This window comes from Anas platyrhynchos, chromosome 18, assembly GCF_047663525.1.
Source record: "Anas platyrhynchos isolate ZD024472 breed Pekin duck chromosome 18, IASCAAS_PekinDuck_T2T, whole genome shotgun sequence".
NCBI classification, from domain to species: Eukaryota; Metazoa; Chordata; class Aves; order Anseriformes; family Anatidae; genus Anas; species Anas platyrhynchos.
In genome coordinates, this window is record NC_092604.1 from 8071140 (window position 1) to 8092629 (window position 21490).

The window sequence follows — 21490 nt, forward strand, 5'->3', positions numbered from 1 at the left end:
TCTGTTCCAGACCCCTCACCAGCTTCGCAGCCCTGCTGTGGGCACGCTCCAGGGCTTGGCGGGTTCCCTTTACAAGAGCTGGGGGCTGTAGGGCTCCAGGCACAGGCAGCTGGGGCAAAGAGGGATGTGAGGGTAGAGGTGAGATATGGGGGTAGGGGTGAGATAGGAGGTTACAGGTGGGATGTGAGGGTATGGGGTGAGATGGGAGGGTATGGAGTTAGGGGTGAGGGCACAGGTGAGGTGTGAAGGTATGGGGTGTGATATGAGGGTACAGGTGAGATATGAAGGTTCGGGCAGGTGAGATGTGTGGGTGTCATGTGAGGGTATGGGGTTAGGGGTGAGGGTACAGGGTGAGATATGAGGGTTCAAGCAGGTGAGTTGAGAGGGTACAGGTTTGATATGAGGGTACAGGTGAGGTGTGAGGGTTCAGGCAGGTGAGATGTAAGGGTACAGGTGAGATGTGAGGGAATGGGGCTAGGGGTGAGGGCTCAGGTGAGGTGTGAGGGTATGGGGTGTGATGTGAGGGTATGGGGTGAGACACGAGGGTTCAGGCAGGAGAGATGTGAGGGTACGGGTGTCATGTGAGGGTATGGGGTTAGGGCACAGGTGTGATATGAGGGTACAGGAGAGGTGTGAGGGTCCAGGTGAGATAGGGTACAGGTGAGATATGAAGGTATGGGGTTGGGTGTGAGGGTATGGGGTGTGATGTGAGGGTTCAGGCAGGTGAGATGTGAGGGCACGGGGTGAGCCATGAGGCTTCAGCTGAGGTGTGAGGCACTCGCCCCCCCCCCGCTGCCCCTCCGCCTCCCGCCACACTCCGGGCGGGGCCGCGCCTACATTTCCCACCACCCCCCGCGCCCCGCTTTCGGGCTCTCCCTCTCTGATTGGCCGCTTGGAGGCAGCGTGACCAGGGGGCGGCGCGCTGATTGGCGGGCAGCAACCCGGAAGGACGGCGCGGGCAGGGGGCGCCCGTCGCTATGGTGAGCGGGGCCTGGGCCTGGGCCTGAACCGGGGCCTGCGGGGCCGGGCCAGGGACTCAGGGCCCGGGGCCCCCCCTGACGCTCTCCCCCCCTCTCCGGTCTCCCTTCGCAGGCCACGGCGACGGATCGCGCGGTGGGCTTCGGCCTGGTCGCCTTCAGCCTGGCGCTGTTCGCCTACTACACGCTGTGGATCGTGGTGCTGGTACGGGGGGGGGCGACGGGGAGGGCTCGGGGGGCGCCGGGGGAGGGGGCACCGTGAGGAGAAACCGCCCCGGGGGTGTGCCGGGTGTAGGAGCCACGCACGGGGCCGGGGGCATCGCCCCTGGGGTCGGGGCTCCCCTCACGGCTGCCCCAGGGTTGGTGGTGCGGGCCCCAGTGCCCCAAAGTGCCCCAAATTGCCTCAAATTGCCCCAAATTGCCCCAAAATGCAGCAGTGACCTCAGGGAACAAATCCCAGCAGGGTCTCAATAAAACAGGGTCAGTGCCGGCCGTTCCCTTTGGGCAGTGCTGGGGGCTGGCTGTGCCCAGCCCCTGCCCGCCCCTCACCAGCCCTGCTGGAGCCCCCGGCCTCCCCTCCATCCCCGTGGGCTCTGCAGCTGCTGTGAGGGCTCCACCACGTAGGCCCAGCCGCTCTTTAATTAGCAACCCCCTCCAGCCGGGTGTTTCCGTCCTGCTTTTGAAACCAGCCGGCTGCAGGTGTGTGTGTGTGTGTGTGTCCTGCAGGTGGTGCCCCCCCGCTGACCGCCCCCTTTCTCTCTCTGCAGCCCTTCATCGACAGCGCCCACGCCATCCACCGCTTCTTCCTGCCCAGGGAGTACGCCGTTATCATCCCCGTGGTGGCCGGGCTGCTGCTGCTGCTATTTATAGGTGAGCGTTATTTCGGTTGCTCTAATTAAAGCCTTCTAAATGAGGAAGAGAGAAGGGGGTTACCAGGGGGGTGGCTAACGCACGGTGCCTGTGACGCGCTGCCCGTGGCTCCTGCAGCAGCTCCGTGTGGCAGGGACCCCGGCAGTGGGCTCTGTGTGTGCACACGTGCGTGGCGCTGGCTCCTTGAGCCTCTGCACGTGGGTTTGTTTCTTGCTCTCTCTGCTAAGATTCCGTTCCTCATCATGGCGTGTTTTAAAAGCTCCCCTAATTAGCAATACTCTGACCTAATTTGTTCTCTCCCGTGGCAGGTGTCTTTATAATGGTGGTGACGTGGAAGAGCAAGAAGCCCGCCAAGAAATCGGAGTGAGGGGCTGGCTGTGAGACATGAGGGGGAGGCCCCCGGCCAGAAAGGGGCTGCAGCACCGCACGGCCGCCTCCTCCACAGCTCGCTCACAGCCACAGCGCCGGGCTGGCCGCTCTCCCTCCCCACATTCCTTCCTGAGAAGCAGCAGCCTCCTGGAGTTTACGACTTACTGACCAAAAGGGAGCAAAACTGGCCAACGGGACTCGCCAGGAGAGGGCCCGGAGCTCTGGCTCTGAGGGTGCTGCTCCCAGCGGGGGCTACGTGCAGCCCCTGCGCTTCAGCTGGGCCGTGCGGGAGCTGCCGGGGTGCAGCCAGCCCAGCCAGACCCCTCAGGTGCTTGGTAGCCCTTCCTTTCTGCTCCTGCTGTGTCCACCAGTTTGTTCCCTGATTTTTTTTTGTTTTTTTTTTTTTAATCGGATTCAAGACTGTGAATTAAGAAATCAAGATTTTGGGCTAGGAAGAGGCAGTCTCGTGTTCTTCCTTTGCCTGTTGGAAGGGCTCACGGTGCTGCTGTGGGCTCTGGTGTTTCAGAAGAGCCCCGTGGTGAGGCCAGGCTCACAGGGACAGTCCCCATCTCCTGCAGCATCCAGCTGAGGCCGTGGCCGTGCCCTGGCTCACAGAGGGAGCATTTGGCTGCACCTCTGTGGGGGGAACCGCATCCACCCGCTAAAGGTGTCTGCAGGGTCTCCACCTTCGTCTTCCTACCGTGCTGCGTTTGGGGGTGCAGCTCCAGCCTCTTCTCCTGCCTCGGGGAGATGAATTTGGGCTCGGGGGGCTGGAGACAACAAGGGGAAAGCATTGGGCTGTGTGTGTTGGCAACTCTGGGCTGGTGCTGCTCCTTCCCTGGGGCGCTGTTCCGCAGGGGCCCTGCCCCCTGGAAGGGGCTCTGGGGACACGGAACGTGCGCGCACGGTGCCGGGCGGTGCCCCCTGAACCACCCCTGCCTGGGTGGCCAGTGCTGGTGAGGGCTGGGGTGCCCCAGGGGTGTGCATCTACCCCAAAATATCACCCCCACGTGGCCCCTGCCCTCCTGCAGACCCCATGCACTGCTCACACCGCGTGTCCTCATCCTGCCACCCACAGGTCCCCCAGCTGCGGGCTCCTGTGGGGCTCTGATGGCAGGGAGCCGGCTGCTGGGACAGTGAGGGGACAGTGACGCTGCCAGGGGCCATGGTGAGCGGTCCCTGGGCTGGGGAGGGCAGCGGGGTGGGAGCACGGGGGGGCTGGGGGCTGTCAGGAGTGAGCTGGAAGGGGCCGGGGCCCCCTCACCCCACCCCACAGCCACCACGGGCACCCCGTTTCCCCCCCCAGGCTGCCGTGACAGAAGGGACCCCAGCGAGCCGCCCACGTGCTGGGGGTCTCCGCCTGTCCCCGCGAACCCCCCAACAGCACAAATTCGGCCTCTTCGAGATCGGCCCCGAGCACCAATTCCACCTCCTCACCTGCCGCCTGCGCATGGGGCTCCGCGCTGCCACCCAGGCTGCCATTGACCACCCGCCCGCGGTGAGCACCCCCCTGCACCCACCGGGGGTCCCACACTTCCCCCCCTGGGGACCCGCTCACCCCCGTGCGTCCCCCCCTAGGACACCCCCTGCGACAGTGACTTCGCGGCAGTGCTGAGGCAGCCGCACGAGGTAGGAGCTGTGGGGTTGCCACCGTGCCCCCGTGGCCGTGCCGTGTCTCACCGCGTGCCACCGCAGGGCTTTGAGCTGCTCACCTACGCCGGGCCGGCCTTTGCCCGCCTGCGGCGCGCGCTGGGGCTGCCGGAGGAGCTGTACCAGGCGGCGCTGAGCTCGCGGTACTTCCAGTTCGTCAGCAACTCCAAGAGCAAAGCCCGCTTCTTCCTGACGTGAGCGGCGCCGGGGAATCCCCCTGCAGTGGGGTGCGGGGTGCTGCGGGTGCCCCCGGGGTTCCTGGCCGCCCCCGGTGCCCCCCAGGCACGTCTTGCCCACCCCAGGCAGGACAAACGCTTCTTCCTGAAGACGCAGACCAAGCAGGAGATGCGCCTCCTGCTCGCCAACCTGCCCCGCTACCTGCGGCACCTCGAGGCGTTCCCGCACTCGCTGCTCGTCCGCCTGCTGGGTGAGGGCGGCCAGGGGGGAATTGGGGATCCCAGGGGGGGATTTGGGGGTGCCCACGGCCTCACGGCGCTCGCCCCAGGTGCCCACAGCATCGTCGTGCCCCGCCGGAGCAGGGCAGGTGCCCCCATCGCAGCCCTGCCCTGTCCCCAGCGCTACTTCACCGTCACGCTGAGCGTCTTCTTCCCCGACGAGGGGATCCTCGAGAGGTGAGTCGGGGAAGGGCAGGGCTGGGGCGTCCGTCTGTCTGTCCTGCCGGGCCTGGGGTCCGTCTGCTGTGTGCTTCACACGTCTGTCTGTCCGTCCTGGGGGTGGCTGCGTCCTGTTGTCCCAGGGCGTGCCATGTCCGTCTGTCCTGGCAAAGCCAGGTTCTGTTTGGCGCCTGCCCTTGGTGCGTGGTGTCCGTGTGTCCTGGGGAACGTGGTGTCCGTCTGTCCTTGGTGCCTGGTGTCCATCTGTCCGGGGCCATCCCCCCCGTGCCGGGCTGTCTGTGGGCACGGAGCCGCTGCCCCCCCCCCAGGTACGACATCAAGGGCTGCAGCGTGGACCGCTGGGCCGAGCCCGCGAGCGCCGTGGTGCTGAAGGACCTCAACTTCGAGGGCAAGTCCCTGGTGCTGGGTAAGGCGTGGGGGGCACGTGGGGGGGACACGGCGAGGCACGGGGGGGGGCTGAGGCTGCCCCGCGTGCCGCAGGCTCCCAGCGGCCGTGGCTGCTGCGGCAGCTGGAGCTGGACAGCCGCTTCCTGGAGGAGCTGCGGGTGCTGGACTACAGCCTGCTGCTGGCCGTGCGGCCCCCGCTCCCCGACAGGCTCACGGCACGGTGAGTGCTGCCCGGCGAGGGGACCCCCTGCTTCGTTTTTTGGGGGGGCTGAGCCCCCTGCTTGCTTCCCCGCAGGTCCCCGGTGCCGTGCCACGTCCTGCAGGGCTCGGAGCTGAGCCAGAACCTGCCCGGAGGCAGCAACCCCCTGCACTGCATCGACGGGCCGCAGCGGCGCTACTCGGTGGGGCTGGTGGATCTCTTCACCTCCTACACCTTCCGCCGGCGCCTCGAGCACCTCTGGAAGAGGATCCGCTACCGGGACGGGTCCTTCTCCACCATGCCCCCCGCTGCCTACGCCCGGCGGCTGTGCCAGTGGGTGGAAGCGCACAGCGAGTGACGGCCACGCTCGGGGCTCGCCTAAAAAACCCATTCCTGTGCCAGAAGCTGAGCGGAGATTTGTTATCTGGGATGTGGACACCACCCCCTCGCCTGCCCAGAAGTGTCCCCAGAAATGCTGCCCTGTCCCTGCCCTGGGCTGAGCCTCGTGGGGCTCTGTGCCCACCTCGGGGCGTTTGGCTCCCCGTGGGATAAGCGGGGAATGCCGGGCTGCAAAGGGCAGCGGCCCTAAAAATAACCCCGGGGAGCAGGCGGCGGCACCACGAGGTGGCCGTGCTCCAGCCCAGGCTGAAGGTCAGGGCGCTGGGTGTGCCCCGTGCAGCTCCAGGTGCCCTCAGCACCACGCTTTGTGCCTCAGTTTCCCCCCTCGCAGCCTCTCTCGGGGGGCAGCAGGGTGTCCCCACCCCAGGGGGCTGTTTCTGGGTGCAGCCCCATGCCCCATTGTGCCCTTCCCCTTTCAGGACCCCCTCCCGTGGGCCGATGTCCCTGTCGCTGTGCAGGATCCGGCCCCACTCACGCCGTGCCCCCACCAGCACTCCCCAAATCGGCATGGGGTCTCACACCCCGCATCCAGCACAGCCCATGCGCCGTGGCAACACCCCATGTTCCCCTGCCAAGGTGCCGCAGGGCCACCCCCTGCCCTGTTGCCTGCATCCTGGGCACGAGAAGAAGGCGGAAACACGGTGGAGAAAAACCAAACCCTCCCCGTGGCGCTGCTGCTGCGAGGCTGGGCAGCCCAAACTGCGGCCCTGAGGGACGCAGCCACCTCCGAGCGAGCTGAAGGATTGAAGAAAATCCACGGCTGGCAATTTGGGAGCCATTTGTGCCTGGCGTGGGATGTCCAAGGGTAGGTGGGTGCTCCAGTCCATCACGGGAGGGCTGGTGGATGGGGTCCCCTGTGCAGACGTGGTGTCCCATGCCACCGTCGCTGCTTCTTCCATCCCTGCTGAAGCCTGTTGGGATGGGGGAACCGGCTTCGAGGTGGTGTGTTCAGCCCAACACCTCAAATTGGGGGAGAAGATACAAGGACGGAGCTCAGGGGCTGCGCTAAGGACAGCGACGGCTCCAGCACGGGGCCCCGCAGGCTTCCAGCTCCTGAGTGGGCTCCTCCGTGGGCTGCGGGGCAGCTCCTGCCCTCCTCCTGTGCTGACGCACTGGCTGCCGCGCTGTTCCTTGCACCTCAGCCCTCTCTCCCCCAGCTGCAGGGGCGCAGCATTTTTTTCCTTCACTCTGCTCTCCCCAAGGCCCACCCAGCACCGCTCACGGCCCAGCTCCGACCACCAGCAGCAGGTCCCTTTTGGGGTGCCCGGCACTGGTTTCCCTCTGGCATCGGGGAGCCGCTGGGCTCTGCTCCCAGACCCCCCCCTGCAGCTCCCCAGCTCCCACCCCCTGCCACGCAGCCCCAGTACAGAGGTTGTTTCTCTTATTTCCTTGTCTTCTCCCTGGAAAAACAAATGCAAGGTGCATCTGGCAGCTGTGAGCAGGCGGTTCCTGCAGGTGCTCTGCGCCTTGGCCCCCGTGCCAGGGGCTGCAGGGACGGGCAGGTGGGTGGCGGGTGGCCCCCTGAAGCCATCGGCCAGGACAGGGGCACCAGGAGGCCAACCTGCCCCAGCCCCGCTCCCCAAATACCCCCCAGGGCAGTGCTGCTGCCCCTGAGTGCGGTGAGCCGCTCCGGGCTGGGGGGCACGGGGGTGAGAGCGGGATTTGGGGACGTGGAGGGACCGGCGGGGGGGGGCTGCGGGGACCCCCAGGCTGGGGAGAGAGCTGGGAGGGCACCGCAGGAGGGGGCAGAGGAGTGGGGACGGGGGACGGGGGACGGGGCCCGTCCTGGCTCTGTCGGACCCGGGGGACGCAGACCGGGGACAGGGGCGCAGGGGATGGACGGGGACCGGGGCCGGGGCCGGCTCTGCCCCGGGGGCTGGTGCATGGGCGAGCGCTCGGGGGGCGCACGGGAGCGCTGCCGGGGGCTGGGGGCGGCTCCGGGGGCTGCGGGGGGCGGCTCGGGGCCGGGGCGCACCGGGCTGGGACCGGGACCGGGGCTTTGGCGCACCGGGAGGGGACCGGGGCTGGGACCGGGGCGCACCGGGACGGCACCGCAGCCGGTACCAGGGCGCACCGGGGCTGATACCGGGGCCGGTCCCGGGGCTCAAACCAAAGCACCAGGACGGTCCCGGGGCTGGCACCAGGGCGCACCGGGAGGGTCCCGGGGCTGATCCCGGATCCTGTCCCGGGGCTGGTACCAGGGCGCACCAGGACGATCCCGGGGCTGGTGCAGGGGCCGGTCCCGGGAGCCGGGCGGCGGGGCGCGATGCCGAGGCTCCCCCCGCGGGGGCGGTCCCGGCAGTGCCCGCTCGGTTCCGCTCCGCCCCGGCGCGGCGGCGCCAGCCCGGCTCGGGGCAGCGCAGCCCGGTGCAGCGGGGATGCGGGGCCCGGCGGTGGTCCCGGGGGCCGGGCAGCGGCACCCCCGCTCCCGCTGCAGCCCCCGCGGGGGCTCCCGGCTCGGTGAGGGGGGGGCCGGGGCCTGGGCTGCGCTCCCAGCCCCGGGGAGGGGGGGGGAGGAGGAAGCGGTTATGGGATGGGGGGGTGGGAGCTGGGTTTGGGGAGGTGATGGTAGAGCGGGGGGTCCTGGGGGTTCGGTGGGGGACACGGTTCAAAGGGAACGTCCCGGGGATGGGGGAGGTTCTGGGCATAGGGGGGGGGCATGAGCGCGGGGAGGGGGGTGTTGGGGTACCGGGGGGTCCCAGTGGGGTCTCCAGCCGTGATGGGGGGCAACCAGGCACCAGCCCCTTTCCTTTCCCCCCTCCCTATCCCACTGACCCCAGCCTGCATGCAGGCTGCGTGCCGCGACCCCCCAGGTAACGCCGGCTGCCCCCGCGGGACCCCCGCCGGCCGCCCTCACCCAGCAGGATGAAGACGCTGGTGAGTACCCGGGGTGCCGGGAGCGGGGGGCTACGGGGCCGGGGTGGACCCGTGGGCATCACGGGGCTGCTCACCCCAAACCCCACACTGGGGCACCGGGGCAGGGCCCTGCCCGGCCGCCCCGCTGGGCTCTCGGCACCCCCTTGGACCCCAGAGTGGGAGCAGGGGCCCGAGCCTGGCACGATTTGGGGAGCTCAGCCCCACGGCTCGCAGCCATGCAGCGCGTGGGTCTGGCTGCGTGCAGGAAGTGAGTCACGCGCAGGCACCGGCGGCTCCTCGTCCCCACCCCAGCGAGCGCCCGAGCCCGTGCGTCCTCCCCCCGAGAGCCTGGTTTTGCCGCGAGGCGTCCCGCTGCCTCCCCGGGCACCCCACACGGGGCAGGCGCACGTAGCCTGGGCCTGGAGAACCATCCCCGCTCTGCTTCCAGCTCCGCTTCTTCCTCGCCCTGGTGTGCGTGGCCGCCGTCTCCGTGCTCTACGTCCTGCTCTGCTCCCTCGCCTGCCTGCGGCCCTGCTGCCGGGCGGCGCAGCGCTGGGATGGCCCCGCGTACGCTGCGCCCGCCGTGCTCAGCTTCCAGGGGTACAGCCGCGTCCCTGACGGGCAGGTGCGTGGGGACGGGGAGGGGACAGCCCGACCACCGTTCCCCCAATGCCTCGGTTTCCCCCTTCCTCGGGGGAAGCGCTGGCACCTGGAGGGGGCCGTGCTGACGGCGCGTGTCCCCGCAGCCGCTGCGGCGAGCGCCGTGCCACCGCTGCGCCGTCGTCTCCAGCTCGGGGCAGATGCTGGGCTCGCGCCTGGGGCAGGCCATCGACGGGCAGGAGTGCGTCCTGCGCATGAACCACGCGCCCACCGCCGGCTACGAGGAGGACGTGGGGGCGCGGAGCACCGTCCGCGTGGTGTCGCACACCAGCGTCCCGCTGCTGCTGAGGAACCAGCCCTACTTCTTCCAGCAGTCCCAGGAGACCGTCTACGTCATCTGGGGGCCCTCCAAAAAGATGAGCCGGGAGAAGGGGGGCCCCACTTACCGGGCGCTGCTGAAGGTGATGGAGATGTACCCGCACCTGCAGATCTACACCCTGACCGAGGAGAAGATGGCCTACTGCGACGACGTCTTCCAGAACGAGACGGGGAAGAACAGGTACCGCGGACCCCCCCGGGGGCGCTGAGCCCCCTGCTCTGGCCGAGCCCCTGCTGGGTGTCCGTCTGTCCGCCCGCCCGTCTGCCCGTCCGTCCTCCAGCGCGGCCGCCTGTGCGTTGCAGGGTGAAGTCGGGCTCCTTCCTGAGCACGGGCTGGTTCACCATGATCCTGGCCATGGAGCTGTGCGAGCGCATCCGCGTCTTCGGCATGGTCAGCGAAAACTACTGCAGGTGCGGGGCCAGGGGGGCTGCTGGTGGCGCCGGGCAGCGGGGGGGCCGCATCCCGCTCAGCTTCCTCCCTGTGCCGCCAGGGAGAAGAACCACACGAGCGTGCCTTACCACTACTTCGAGAAGGGCCGGCTGGATGAGTGCAGGATGTACCTGGCGCACGAGCGGGCGCCCCGCGCCGGGCACCGCTTCATCACCGAGAAAGCCATCTTCTCCCGCTGGGCCAAGAGGAGGGACATCGTCTTCACCCACCCGTCGTGGGCGGGCGGCTAGGAGCGGCACCGTGGCTGCCTCAGCCCTGCCCGTGCCGTGGTTGGAGGCCCCCCCAGGTCTGGTGGGTGTGTGGGTGGCAGCGGGGGGACCCCCACCCCGTACAAGCACATTGGGGACGGGGCTGGACCCACTGAGCCCCAGCTGCAGGCACCAAGCTGCCTTGGACACAAGGGGACCTCACCGGCACCACCAGATGGATGCTTGCTGTGGGATTCAGCGTTTGGTGACGTGAGGAGGGGAAACTCAGCCCCCTCCGGCCACTGCCTTGGCCCAGGATGGAGCCCCAGTGCCGCGGGACCTGGTGCCACATGTGGGGCACAGGGAATGGGGCCGGGCTGTCCCCCCGGACTGTCCCCAAACTGCCCCCAGGGCAGGGCTCTGCGTGCCTCCTGCCCCCCAGCCCAGGGCCACGTGCCCTGGGAGCTCTGAGTTGCCTTGTCACAAGTGCCCTTGGACCGAGACCAAAGCAAACTCCATTAAAGCCTTCCTAATTCCACGGGCCCCGCGCTGCGGCCGCGGCGGTGACAGGAGCCGGAGGTGCGCGGGTGGCAGGCGCGTGGGGATGGGAGCAGGGGGGGACAAGGGGGGCAGCTGGGGGCTGCCAGCACCTCGTGCGCTGCCGGGCTATAAATACAACAGGGATTTGATGCTCGGGGTTAGAGCAGGGCCCAACACGGAGCAGGGCACTGGAAGGGGTTATTTGGGACGCAGGGGTGGCGGTGCTATGGGACAGGAGCTGGCCCTGATGTGGCTGTGTGCCCAGAGAGAGGGGGCGAGCCGTGGGCACAGCGTGCAGGGCGCTGATGAACGGCTCCTGGGACGGACGGGGTGGTGAGCGGGGCGGCAGAGCTGTGGGGTGCTGGGCTGGGGTCATGTTCACTCCCATTTCAGCCGGCACCTGCCGCTTTGGGGCTGTTCCGGGGGGTTTTGGCAGCGCCGCTCCCCACACACGGCGCTCGCAGCAGAAGCCGGGGAGCTCCTCGGCCCCGCTCCGCAGCAGAGCCAAAAACCCCGGGGATGGCCCCGAGTGGGTCCGTGGGCTCCGTACCGCATCAGGACCTCGCAGCCCCCCCAAAATCAGTGGGGTGCCGAGGGGGCGCAGCGCTGCGCCACCCCATAAATGCCGCGCACCCACGGGCACCCGCGCACCCAGGGGCACCCCCAGCCACCCACGCCCCCCCGGTGCACCCCATGCGCGCCCCATCGGGGCGGGCGGTGCTTGGATCCCCCCCAGCGCGTCCCCGCCCCGGGCAGCGTGTGCGCGCGCGCGCGCGGCCGGCGAGCCCCGGGTGCGCGCAGCAGCGGCGGCGGCGGCGCAGTGCGCAGCGGAGCGGGTGGTCCGTGGGTCGGGCTGTCCGTGGGGCTGTCCGTGGGGCTGTGGGGCTGTCCGTCGGTCGGTGGGTGCGGGGCTGGCACCGGGACCGGGGGGGGGGAAAAAGGGGGCGCTGCACGGGCACGGCCAAGGCGGGGGGCAGCGCGCACCGGGCTCGGGTGGCTCCGGGCCCCGGCCTGCATGGGAAATGCAATGGGGGCTGCCGGGGGGGTGGGAGGGAAGGGGGGGTTATAGGGGATTCCCGGGCACCGGGGGGGTTGCATGACGGAAAGGGAGGGGGCTGCGTTCTGGGAACAGGGGGGGGTGCGTCCCGAGAATTGGGGCTGCATCAAGGGAACCGGGGGGCTGCATCCCGGGAGAATGGGGGGCTGCGTGCTGGGAATCTGGGGGGTTGCATCGTGGGTACCGGGGGGGCTGCACCCTGGGAATCTGGGGGGGTTGCATCCTGGGAACGGGGGGGTTTGCAACCTGGGAACCGGGGAATTGCACCCCAGGAATGGGGGGGTTGCATCCTGGGAGCTGGGAGAGCTGCTTCCCGGGTACTGGGGGGGCTGTTTTATGGGAACTGGGGGGATTGCATCCCAGGAACTGGGGGGGCTGCATCCCAGGAACCAGGGGATTGCATTCTGGGATCCAGGGGATTGCATCCCAGGAAGAGGGGGGCTTCATCCTGGGTACCGGGGGGAGCTGCATCCTGGGCTGGGGGAGGATTTGCCTGGCAGAGCACGAAAATGCGGGGGCGCAGGCAGGGCTGGCATAGCGGGGTGACACGGGGGGGCGGCAGGGGCTGCGCGCCGGAGCTGTGGGCGGGTTTGCACTGGGGGGGGGGGGGTGTGGGGGTGGATTTGGGGGCGGCTGGCAGTGTGGGGAGCCGGGCTGGCTCAGCGCTTCCCCGGCACGGCAGCGATGTGACCCCCGGTGCCACCATGGCCCTGGCGCCGGCTGGAGGGGCCCGGCAGCACCCCGCAGCTCGGGGGGCGCGCGGGGAGGAGGAGGCGGACGAGGCCCCCCCGGCACCGCTCCCCACCCGCTGCAGATGAACTCCCTGGGCCAGGTAAGGGACCCCCGTGCTGGGGTCACCCGCAGCAAAACCCAAAATGGGGGCCCGGAGCTGGCACCCCCACCCCTGGCACCTGCGTCCCGTGCTGTGCCGTGCCCTGCCCCGTGCGGGGATGGGACCTCCTGGCACCGACCTTTCTCCATGGGGTGGGGGCACCGTAAAACGCGGCCATTCCCCAGCTGTTGGCACCTTCCTGGGCAGCGACACCAGCCCTGAAAGCCCTTCGAGGCCCCCCAGGAGGGTTAAACACCAGCTGCTGTGTAATTTTCCATCCCGGCTCCTCCCAAGGCAGTCAGTAAAGAGGCTTCGTGTTTTTTTGTTTTTTTTTTTTTTTCTATTTCTAATTGCTCTTGAGTACTAGGCGGTGACTCACGGTGGAGGACTTCCAAATATTAATCAGGGCAGGGTGAGGGGGGAGAAAATCGGGTCCCCCGCAGGGCGGGCATCCCTGGGTGCACCCACCCCGTGGCCGTTTTAATGGGATTCTGCTGGGAGATCCCGCTCACCTGAGGCAGGGGGGGGCTGATCCGGCGTTGAATCGCGTGGCTTTCGCCCCAGCGGCACTGGGATAATCCATCCTGCCCAGAGCTCAGCCTGGTTTGGGGATCAGCCCGTCACGTGCGGCTCGTTTTGGGGACGTGCCCCCCGTTGTGGTGCTTTTTGGGGTGACCGCGTGCCTTGCAGGTGCTCGCAGGACGCCAGCGATCGCTGTGCACTGAGGCCGGCCGGGAGACATGAGCGGCAGCACGGTGAGAGCCGGGCACGGTGCTGGGCATCCCATGGGGGTCTGTGGAGCCCCCCTAAAAACCAGCCTGCGGGGCTGGGATTGGGGTGGCCGTGCCAGTGCCAAGCAGGGGCTGCCCCGGCCTGGGACCTTCCTGGCAGCTCTCCTGCCTCTCGGAGCATTATTCACAGCAGCAAACACTCCTCCTCCATCCTCCTCCCAGCTCTGGGGCTGTTCTGTTATCCAGAGGGGGCTGGGGCAGTGGCACGTGGCCGAGAGGGGAAGGGGAGAGATGTCCCCATCCCTGTCCCCATCCCCGACCCTATTCCTGTGCCTCCTCGCTGCCCCCCTCGCAGCACCGCGCCGCTCGGTGCCTCCCCACGGCCTCGGGTGTTGTTCTTTAATATCTGGAAGCAGCTGAGCGTGGCCGGGGGAGGGCTCTGCAGCAGAGCGTGGGGGCAGCTCCTGCTAAACCCACAGCCGGCGAGGGGGGAGCGTGTCGGGGCGCCGGCACCCCGGGGGTTCTCCCATCTCCATCCCCTCTGGGAGCCGGCACCTGACGCTGTCCCCCCGCCCGCAGAGCCAGCGCGCCGCCGTCTTCGTGGTCCTCTTTGCCCTGCTCATGCTGCTGATCATCTACAGCTCCAGCAACGGGACCGAGGTCTTCCCCTACGGCGCCCTGCGGGGCCGAGCCCGCCGGCCCCCCGACCTGCGGCGATGGGGGGTGAGCAGCGGGTACCTGCCCGTCTCCGGGAACAAGGTACGGCGGGGTTGGGACATCATGGTGGGCACTCACTGCCCCGTGGTGGCACCCAGCAGCACTGTCCCCGTTGGTGGGACACCCAAAAATTCCCCCTCTGACCCCGTTGGTCATCCCCAGAGCCTGAGCGCCCACTGCCACCAGTGCGTCATCGTCACCAGCTCCAGCCACCTCCTGGGCACCCGCCTGGGCTCCGAGATCGACCAGGCCGAGTGCGCCATCCGCATGAACGACGCCCCCACCACGGGCTACGAGGTCGATGTGGGCAACAAGACGACGTTCCGCGTGGTGGCCCACTCCAGCGTCTACCGCGTGCTGAAGCGGCCCCAGGAGTTCGTCAACAAGACCCCGGAGACCGTCCTCATCTTCTGGGGGCCGCCCGCCAAGATGCAGAAGAGCCTGCTGAAGATCATCCAGCGCGTCGGGGCCTCCTTCCCCAACATGACGGCCTACGTCGTGTCCCCCCGCCGCATGAGGCAGCTGGATGAGCTGTTCCGGGGGGAGACGGGGAAGGACAGGTACCTCGGGGCCTCCCCCGGCACCTCGTCCCCAATGGTGGTGGGGACAAAAGGCAGGGCCGGCTCCCGGGGCTGCTCCGTGGGGTTGGCTGCGGTGTCAGGCTGGGGGGATTTGGGGGTTTTTGAGGGGACTCAGGGGGATTTGTGGAGATTTAGGGGGGGTCGTTGTGTCTACATTGTGGCCTCGTTTCCCCCCCGCGCCGTGCCCCAGGGAGAAGTCGCGCTCGTGGCTCAGCACGGGCTGGTTCACCATGGTGATCGCGGTGGAGCTGTGCGACACCATCCACGTCTACGGCATGGTGCCCCCCAACTACTGCAGGTACGGCGCCCCCCGTCACCCCCCCACCCTGTCCCCACCCCACAAACCCCAAAAACCCCAAATCCTCATCCCTGGGGGGCTCAGCCCGCTCTCTGCCCGCAGCCGGAGGCCGCAGCCCCGCCGCATGGCCTACCACTACTACGAGCCCAAGGGCCCCGACGAGTGCACCACCTACATCCACAACGAGCGCAGCCGCCGGGGCAACCACCACCGCTTCATCACCGAGAAGCGCGTCTTCGCCAGCTGGGCCGGCCTCTACAACATCACCTTCTCCCACCCCGCCTGGCCATAGGGCGGCCGCGCCGAGCGGGGACCCTCGGGGACGGGAACGGGGTCCCTTTGGGGTGGGGTCTCCATGGGTTGGGGTCTCCATGGGATGGGGTCCAGGCCACGCTGTGCGCCCCGGAGCTGTTGGAGCCGTCGAGGACCGCCTGCCACCGCTGTGCCCAAGGGCTCCTCGTGCCCGTGGGGTGAAGGGTTTTGGGGTGGCGTGTCCCCTCCCGTGGGACAGCGGGCAGGGGAGCCGTGGGGACACCGCACGGGGGTTAAATCCTGCACTGATTTAATCCAGCTCCAAACCTCCCCATCTGCCTCACAGCCCACCGCCCCGCAAGCACACCCGGGGGCACCGTAGGGGCTGCATTGCTTTCACGGCAAAATTTTGGAGACCCCCTCCCCGTTTTACTCCCCTCTGCCACCCCCTGCACTGCCAGCCCCAGCCCCCCCGGCACAAATCCTGACGTTTTCGGTGGCGTCGCCCCCAGAGGGGGGGCCCTGCCCTGCCACCCAGGTAAGGATCCACCCACGGGGTGCCCACCCCAAAAACCCCCGGCCCCGTGCTCGCTGCGGGGGGGGGGCACACTGCCAAAACCTTTTCTATCGGCACAATGGGAATTTGGGGCTTGGGTTTTTCTCTTTTTTCTCCCCCCCCACCTCCTTGTCCCGCTGTCTGTACTCGTTTTCCCTCCCCAAACTGAGTGCGTGGTGGTGGTGGTGGGGGGCCATGCACCCCCCCCACGCTTAGGGGGGGGGCTGTTGTTTATCTCCTGGCACTGGAAAATTGGGGGAAAATCCCTCCAAGTGGCGTGTTTGGGTGCTGAGCCCCAGCAGAGCGCAGCGCCGTGCCTCAGTTTCCCTGGGGCCGTGGCAGCGGGGGGGGCGGAGGGGGGATGCACACCCCCTGTGCTGTCGGGGTTACCCCCGGGGGGGGGGCTCAGCCCCATGGGGGGGTCACCCCGCGTTTTGTAGTGATTTGTACAGAATAAACCTTGCTGCAGTCTGTTGCCTTGGGCCCTGACTCCGGGCTGCGTTTTTGGGGGGCCGGGCGCTGCTTTTGGGGTGGGAAATTTGAGGGGGGGGGTGAGAACGGGACCCTTCGGGAGCCCCCCCCAACGTTTTGGGGCTGATCCTGGGGGGGCAAAAAAAAAATAAATTATTTATTTATTTTGGGGGGGAGCGGGGGGGTCCCCCCCCAGGATACCCAGCATTGCGCAGGACCCCCAGCCCCTTGGGACCCTATGGAGCCCCCCGCAACCCCCTGCACGGTGCTGGGGGGGGGGCTGCGGGCAGGCAGCAGTGGTTCTCCCCCCCCCCCCCAGCCTGTGTGTGCCCCCCCCTCGCTGCCCGCTCCCGGCATGCTCCTCGCTGCATTATATCCAGCTAGCGGTACCCGAGCAGGCAGCTGCCCGCCCCACAGCTCCCGGCCCCACAGGTCAGTGCCAGCCCCCCCAGCCCCCCCCCAGCATCCTAAACCCCCCCCCCGAGCCCTGCAGCCCCTCGGCACCCCGGCCCTCACCCACCCCTGGGTGCCCCCCCCCTCGGCTCCCCCTCCCCACGGTGACCTTGGGGAGGGCGTTCGGGCAAGCGCTGCGCGGGGGGCTCCTGGGGGGGGGGTTTGGGGTGAGCCCCCCCGCACTGTAAGGGATTTAAGGGGGGTGGGATGGGGATGGGGGGAGTGGGGTTGTGGGGGTAGTGCTTGGGGGGTGGGAGCGGGGCAGTGCTGGGAGCACCAAGGGGGGAGATAGAGGGGCTGGGGGGGGTGTATGGGGTGCTGGGGGGGTTATATGGGGTGCTGGGGGGGTTATATGGGGTGCTGGGGGGGCATGGCAGGGGGTGCTGCACTATTGCACGGGGTGCTTGGTGGGGGTACACTGCACAAGGTGCTGGGGGGGGTGTTTTATGGGGTGCTTGGGGGGGAGCTTTGTGGGGTGCTTTTGGGGGCACTGCATGGGGTGCTGGGGGGCTATGGCAGGTGCTGCACTATTGCATGGGGTGCTTGGGGGGGGCGTTGTATGGGGTGTTTGTGGGGTGCTGTATGGGGTGCTGGGGGCATTGCACAGGCGTTGGGACGTTGCTTGGGGTGCTGGGGGGGCATGGCAGGGGGGAACACTATTGCACAGGGTGCTGGGGGGGCATTTTATGGGGTGCTGGGGGGGGACATCCCACAGGGGGGTTTGGGGGTCTCGCTGCTGCTCTTTGGCCAGGCCACCAAGGGGCATTGCATGGGGTGCTGCTGGGGGGGCTGGGTTACCGCAGGGGTGCTGGGTGCTGAGTTGAGGTGGGGGGGAAAAAGGGGGAGTGGGATGGGGTCTGGGGGCTGTCTGAGCTCCTAATGGGATCACACCACACCACAGCTTCTCCCGGGCACCCCAATGCCCCCATACCCATGTCCCCCATGGGGTCCCGCACCCTCCCGGCCACCCCGTGGGGACATGGCGGGGTTCGGCCCCATGGCACGGGGTGGGGGGGTGGGGGGGCCGTGTCCCGGTGCAGGTTTCAGCCCGTCCATTCTTAGCCCCTGCCCTTTCGGGGCTGTAACACGAGCGGGGCAGCGGCGCAGGGCCCCTGGCCCCGGTCTGGCCGGTTTGGGGAGCGCGGGGTGACGCGGGGCGGCGGGGTGCGGGCAGGGAGCCCAAACCCACAGCGGGGACCTGGGGGTGCAGCAATCCTACAGCAATCCTACAGCAATCCCCCACCTCTGGGCTGTGAGAGCGGGCTGGCCCCCCAAAACCATCCCCTAAAGCCTCCCCTCCGGCACATGGTGAGCCGGAGCAGTGGAGGCGCCGCTGGCGTCACCGGCGTCCCAGGGCCGTGTGTCACCGCGGGCACGGGGATGTGGTCAGGGCAGGGAGGCGCAGGTAATGCCACCCCATAGCACCCCGTGACACCCCACGTCACCCCGTGTCACCCCGTGTCACCGCCGGCAGCCAGGTAGGCGATGGCCGCGGGAGCCGAGCTCCCCAGCTCCTAAAGCCACAAAATCCAGGCAGCGCCGTGCCTGTCGGATATATTTTAGGTTTTAGGGCCAAACTAAGGGGCAGGGCGGCTTCCGCCTCGCCACCACGAGTCCCCCAGCGCTCGGCTGGAGACCTGCTGCGTCCCATAGGGGAGGGAAGGGAGAGCTGTTGTCCCAGCAACACCCCCACAGCCCCGGCCCTGGGGACCCCCCCGTCCCCGCCGAGCCGCTCACTGCCCCCCTCTCCTCTCCTCTCTCCGTCCCCACAGCCCGATTTTCTCCTCTGCCCCGCCGGCAGCATGTCGACAGGTGAGTGCTCTGCTCGGCTGTCCCTGCGGCCAGCTCCTCGTCCCCTCTGCTTCTGGCCCCTTGGCAGCTGTCCCCCTGTCCCCTGCGTCCCCCTTGTGCCATCCTGTGTCCCCTTTCTGCCATCCCGTGTCCCCCTTGTTCCCATCCCCTTGTTCCCAACCCCTCGTTCCCATCCTCTGCGTCCCACTTGTGCCATCCCCTTGTCCCCATCCCCTTGTCCCCATCCCCTTGTTCCCATCCCCAGTGCCCCCTTGTGCCACCCCTGTCCCCCCCGTCCCTCTTTTACCCAACCCCTTTGCGCCCACCCCCAGTGTCCCCACCCCGTGTCCATCCCCCGGGTCCCCTTTACGCACCTCCCCTTTTGCATCTGTCCCCTGTGCCCTCGTATCCGCCCCCTCTGCCCCCCTCGCACCCGCTCCCCGTGCCCCCCCCGTGCCCCCCCGTGCCCCCCCCGTGTCCCCTTTCCCCCCTTCCCCCGTCCCCCGGTATCCGATTCCCTGCCCCACTTCGCTTCCATCCCCTCTGTCCCCCCCTTGCGTCCATCCCCTGCCTCCTCCACCCGTCCCCATCCCCTCTGCCTCCCCCTTGTGTCCACCCAGATCCCCTTGGGGCCTCTTCCCAACCCCAATCCCTTCGCCCCCCCATGCGCCCCCCATCTCCTGCCCCCCCCTTCCCCACCCTCTTGGCTCCTTCCCCGGGTGCTGGAGGGGCTGAAATTTCAGACGGCCGGGCTGGGGGGGGGGGCTGTGCCGGGCTCACCGGTATTTTTAGCTCCCCTCGGAGCCGGATCCTGCAGGTGGGGGGCACCCTGAGGGACCCCCCCATGTCCCGCAGGCTGGGGGGGCTCTGTGAGGTGCTGGCACCCGGCCCCTGCTCCCCAGCTGCCTGCCCCAGGCACCGCTTTTGGGGACAATCGGTCCCTGGGGGGGGGGGTTTAGGGGCTGCTGGGGGTCACACCAAGCACTCGAGGCACCCGTGCCAAGGGCAGGACCCGGATCCGGCCACGGGGATGGATGTGGCCCCCCCGGGGAGCCCCGCGGGTCCCCACCCAGACACCGAGGACAACGAGCGTCTCCGGGGCGCCGGGGGGGTTCCAGGCCCAAGGCTGAGCCCTGGGGCTGAGCTCAATGGGGTCCCTGTGCACCAACCCGGCCAGCTCCGACGTCCCAGACCCCTCAGGTGACGGGGACAAGGGGCACGCGTGGCCGCTTCGCACCCCGGGGTGGGCAGGGGTTGGTCCCCCGCTGGGGGGGCTCAGCCCTGCTGCTGGGGACAGCTCGTTCGACGGTGCCCTTTTGGCTTTGAGGTTGATTATTTTTCTTTTATTTCCCCCCCCCAGAAAAGCTCAAGCACCACAAGATCATCTTTGTGGTGGGTAAGTGGGCGGCCGGGTCCTGCGGCTGGCAGGGTCGAGGTGGGGCAGGGGGTCCTCGAGGCCACCGGGGGGGTGCTGGGGACCACCAGCAGGGTGGCAGCACCTGATGGGGCACTATGGGATGCTCCTGGGGGGGATACCACGGGTGGGGACGGGGTCCTGGTGTCCTGGGTACCATTGGGGTGGTGACACCTGGGTGCTGATGGGGTCGTGATGTCCTGGGTGCCATCGGGGTGGAAATGCAGAGGTGCTGATGGGGTCCTGGTGTCGTGGGTGCCATCAGGGTGGCGATGCCCGGGTACCAATTACCCACACCAGCAGCCCGTGCCACCCCAAGCACCGCCACCCCCCAGCCCCCACCAGGAGCAGCTCTCTCCATCCACCTGGTGCTGGGCTCGGGGACCCCGTCCCCTTTCTCCCCAGGCTCTGGGGACTCTGGTGGCTTCCGTGCCCCTTCCCCCGCCTGCCCCCCAGCTCCCTGCTGTGCGCTGGGGCACTGCCACCGCTTGCAGGTGGCCCCGGCTCGGGGAAGGGGACGCAATGCGAGAAGATCGTGCAGAAGTACGGGTACACCCACCTCTCCACCGGGGACCTGCTCCGGGCTGAGGTCAGCTCGGGCTCGGAGCGGGGCAAGAAGCTGCAGGCCATCATGGAGAAGGGCGAGCTGGTGCCCCTGGTGAGTCCGCGTGTGCCCGCCGTGGTGGTTGTCCCCCCTCCCCGTGTGGCCATGGGGACGGGGTGGGCGCGCGGCCCCACGAGGTGTCCGTGCCCCGTCCCCAGGACACGGTGCTGGACATGCTGCGGGACGCCATGGTGGCCAAAGCCGACGTGTCCAAGGGTTTCCTCATCGACGGCTACCCCCGAGAGGTGAAGCAGGGCGAGGAGTTCGAGAAGAAGGTGAGGGCTGGTGAGGCCGCGGGGTGCCCCCGAGGGCTGCGTGGAGCTGGTGGGAGCAGATCCCATCCCGATGGGGGGCTGAGCTGCCATCGGGGGGGGGACACATCGCTCCAAGGCGTCCTCAGGGATGACGGGGGGTGGCTGTGGTGGCGCAGAGCAAGGGTTTGGTGTCCCTGGGGCGCCCAGACCCGGGTTGAGGGTGGCACGGGGTGGCACAGGGTGGCACGGGGTGGCACAGGGTGGCACAGGGTGGCACAGGGTGGCATGGGGACACCCTTGTGCCAAGCCCGCGCGGTGCCAGCCCCCCCGTCCCCGCAGATCGCCGCCCCCACGCTGCTGCTCTACGTGGACGCGGGGAAGGAGACGATGGTGAAGCGCCTGCTGAAGCGGGGCGAGACCAGCGGGCGGGTGGACGACAACGAGGAGACCATCAAGAAGCGCCTGGAGACCTACTACAAGGCCACGGAGCCCGTCATCACCTTCTACAAGAGCAGGGGCATCGTCCGCCAGGTGAGCAGGACCCACGGCGGGGGGGGGAGGGATCAACGCATTGGGGGTAGGGGGCTGATATGGGGGTAGGGTTCCCCAAAAGGGGCTTGGAGGAGCCGGCGCCCCCCTAACCCCTCCCTGCAGCTCAACGCCGAGGGCAGCGTGGACGAGGTTTTCCAGCAGGTCTGCTCCTACCTCGACAGCCTGTAGCCGTGCCGGCCGCCTCGCGCCCCCCGCCCCGCGCCCCCCCCTCCGCGCGCGCCGGCAGAGACAGCGGAAGAGCCCTCATCCTGTTTTCGTGGACAGAGCCGCGCGAAGGAAATTTCAAGGACATTGTGTTTGGCTCTTTCCCGTCTCTCCCCAGTAAAGTTCGCTTTAATGAGCCCAGACTTTATCTTTTTCTTCTGTCGGAGGAAATGAGTTTTTCTTTCCAGAGATTTTTGGTTTGTTGGTTGTTTTTTTTTTTTTTT

The 21490-nt window shown here is 68.3% G+C and overlaps 5 protein-coding genes across 18 annotated transcripts; all 5 read left to right on the forward strand.

The window, feature by feature from the left end:
• The first annotated feature begins 840 nt into the window (after positions 1-840).
• On the forward strand, positions 841-2667 carry DPM2 (dolichyl-phosphate mannosyltransferase subunit 2, regulatory). Its single transcript, XM_027471017.3, has 4 exons — positions 841-980; positions 1093-1182; positions 1745-1847; positions 2156-2667. The coding sequence occupies exons 1-4, from the start codon at positions 978-980 to the stop codon at positions 2212-2214; spliced, it is 255 nt and encodes an 84-aa protein (XP_027326818.1). The 5' UTR covers positions 841-977; the 3' UTR covers positions 2215-2667.
• A 91-nt stretch (positions 2668-2758) lies between these two features.
• Positions 2759-7161, forward strand: PIP5KL1 (phosphatidylinositol-4-phosphate 5-kinase like 1). 6 transcript variants are annotated; one of them, XM_072025307.1, is made up of 10 exons: positions 2865-3172; positions 3295-3384; positions 3523-3714; positions 3795-3845; positions 3912-4060; positions 4169-4293; positions 4372-4498; positions 4810-4907; positions 5011-5108; positions 5184-7161. In XM_072025307.1, exons 2-10 carry the CDS (start codon positions 3382-3384, stop codon positions 5637-5639), a joined length of 1299 nt encoding a protein of 432 aa, XP_071881408.1. In that variant the 5' UTR covers positions 2865-3172; positions 3295-3381; the 3' UTR covers positions 5640-7161. The 6 variants fall into 6 exon arrangements, with proteins under 6 accessions (XP_071881409.1, XP_071881408.1, XP_071881407.1 ...); XM_072025308.1 differs by lacking the exon at positions 3295-3384 and having other exon boundaries at positions 2759-2883; XM_072025306.1 differs by having other exon boundaries at positions 2865-3384.
• A 626-nt stretch (positions 7162-7787) lies between these two features.
• ST6GALNAC4 (ST6 N-acetylgalactosaminide alpha-2,6-sialyltransferase 4) lies at positions 7788-10497 on the forward strand. 2 transcript variants are annotated; one of them, XM_038165005.2, is made up of 6 exons: positions 7788-7946; positions 8278-8363; positions 8791-8967; positions 9089-9501; positions 9624-9731; positions 9812-10497. In XM_038165005.2, exons 2-6 carry the CDS (start codon positions 8352-8354, stop codon positions 9999-10001), a joined length of 900 nt encoding a protein of 299 aa, XP_038020933.1. In that variant the 5' UTR covers positions 7788-7946; positions 8278-8351; the 3' UTR covers positions 10002-10497. The 2 variants fall into 2 exon arrangements, with proteins under 2 accessions (XP_038020933.1, XP_038020934.1); XM_038165006.2 differs by having other exon boundaries at positions 7804-7946; positions 8267-8363.
• ST6GALNAC6 (ST6 N-acetylgalactosaminide alpha-2,6-sialyltransferase 6) lies at positions 10463-16005 on the forward strand. 7 transcript variants are annotated; one of them, XM_038165002.2, is made up of 7 exons: positions 11232-11338; positions 12239-12388; positions 13079-13143; positions 13699-13878; positions 13999-14396; positions 14608-14715; positions 14800-15152. In XM_038165002.2, the coding sequence occupies exons 3-7, from the start codon at positions 13129-13131 to the stop codon at positions 15005-15007; spliced, it is 909 nt and encodes a 302-aa protein (XP_038020930.2). In that variant the 5' UTR covers positions 11232-11338; positions 12239-12388; positions 13079-13128; the 3' UTR covers positions 15008-15152. The 7 variants fall into 7 exon arrangements, with proteins under 7 accessions (XP_038020931.2, XP_038020927.2, XP_038020925.2 ...); XM_038165001.2 differs by having other exon boundaries at positions 11248-11398; XM_038165004.2 differs by having other exon boundaries at positions 11249-11398; positions 14818-15152.
• Positions 16006-16332: 327 nt separating this feature from the next.
• AK1 (adenylate kinase 1) lies at positions 16333-21402 on the forward strand. 2 transcript variants are annotated; one of them, XM_038165110.2, is made up of 7 exons: positions 16333-16426; positions 18220-18259; positions 19599-19634; positions 20147-20310; positions 20415-20531; positions 20850-21041; positions 21165-21402. In XM_038165110.2, the coding sequence occupies exons 2-7, from the start codon at positions 18250-18252 to the stop codon at positions 21228-21230; spliced, it is 585 nt and encodes a 194-aa protein (XP_038021038.1). In that variant the 5' UTR covers positions 16333-16426; positions 18220-18249; the 3' UTR covers positions 21231-21402. The 2 variants fall into 2 exon arrangements, with proteins under 2 accessions (XP_038021038.1, XP_071881404.1); XM_072025303.1 differs by lacking the exons at positions 16333-16426; positions 18220-18259 and adding an exon at positions 19330-19438.
• Positions 21403-21490: the final 88 nt, after the last annotated feature.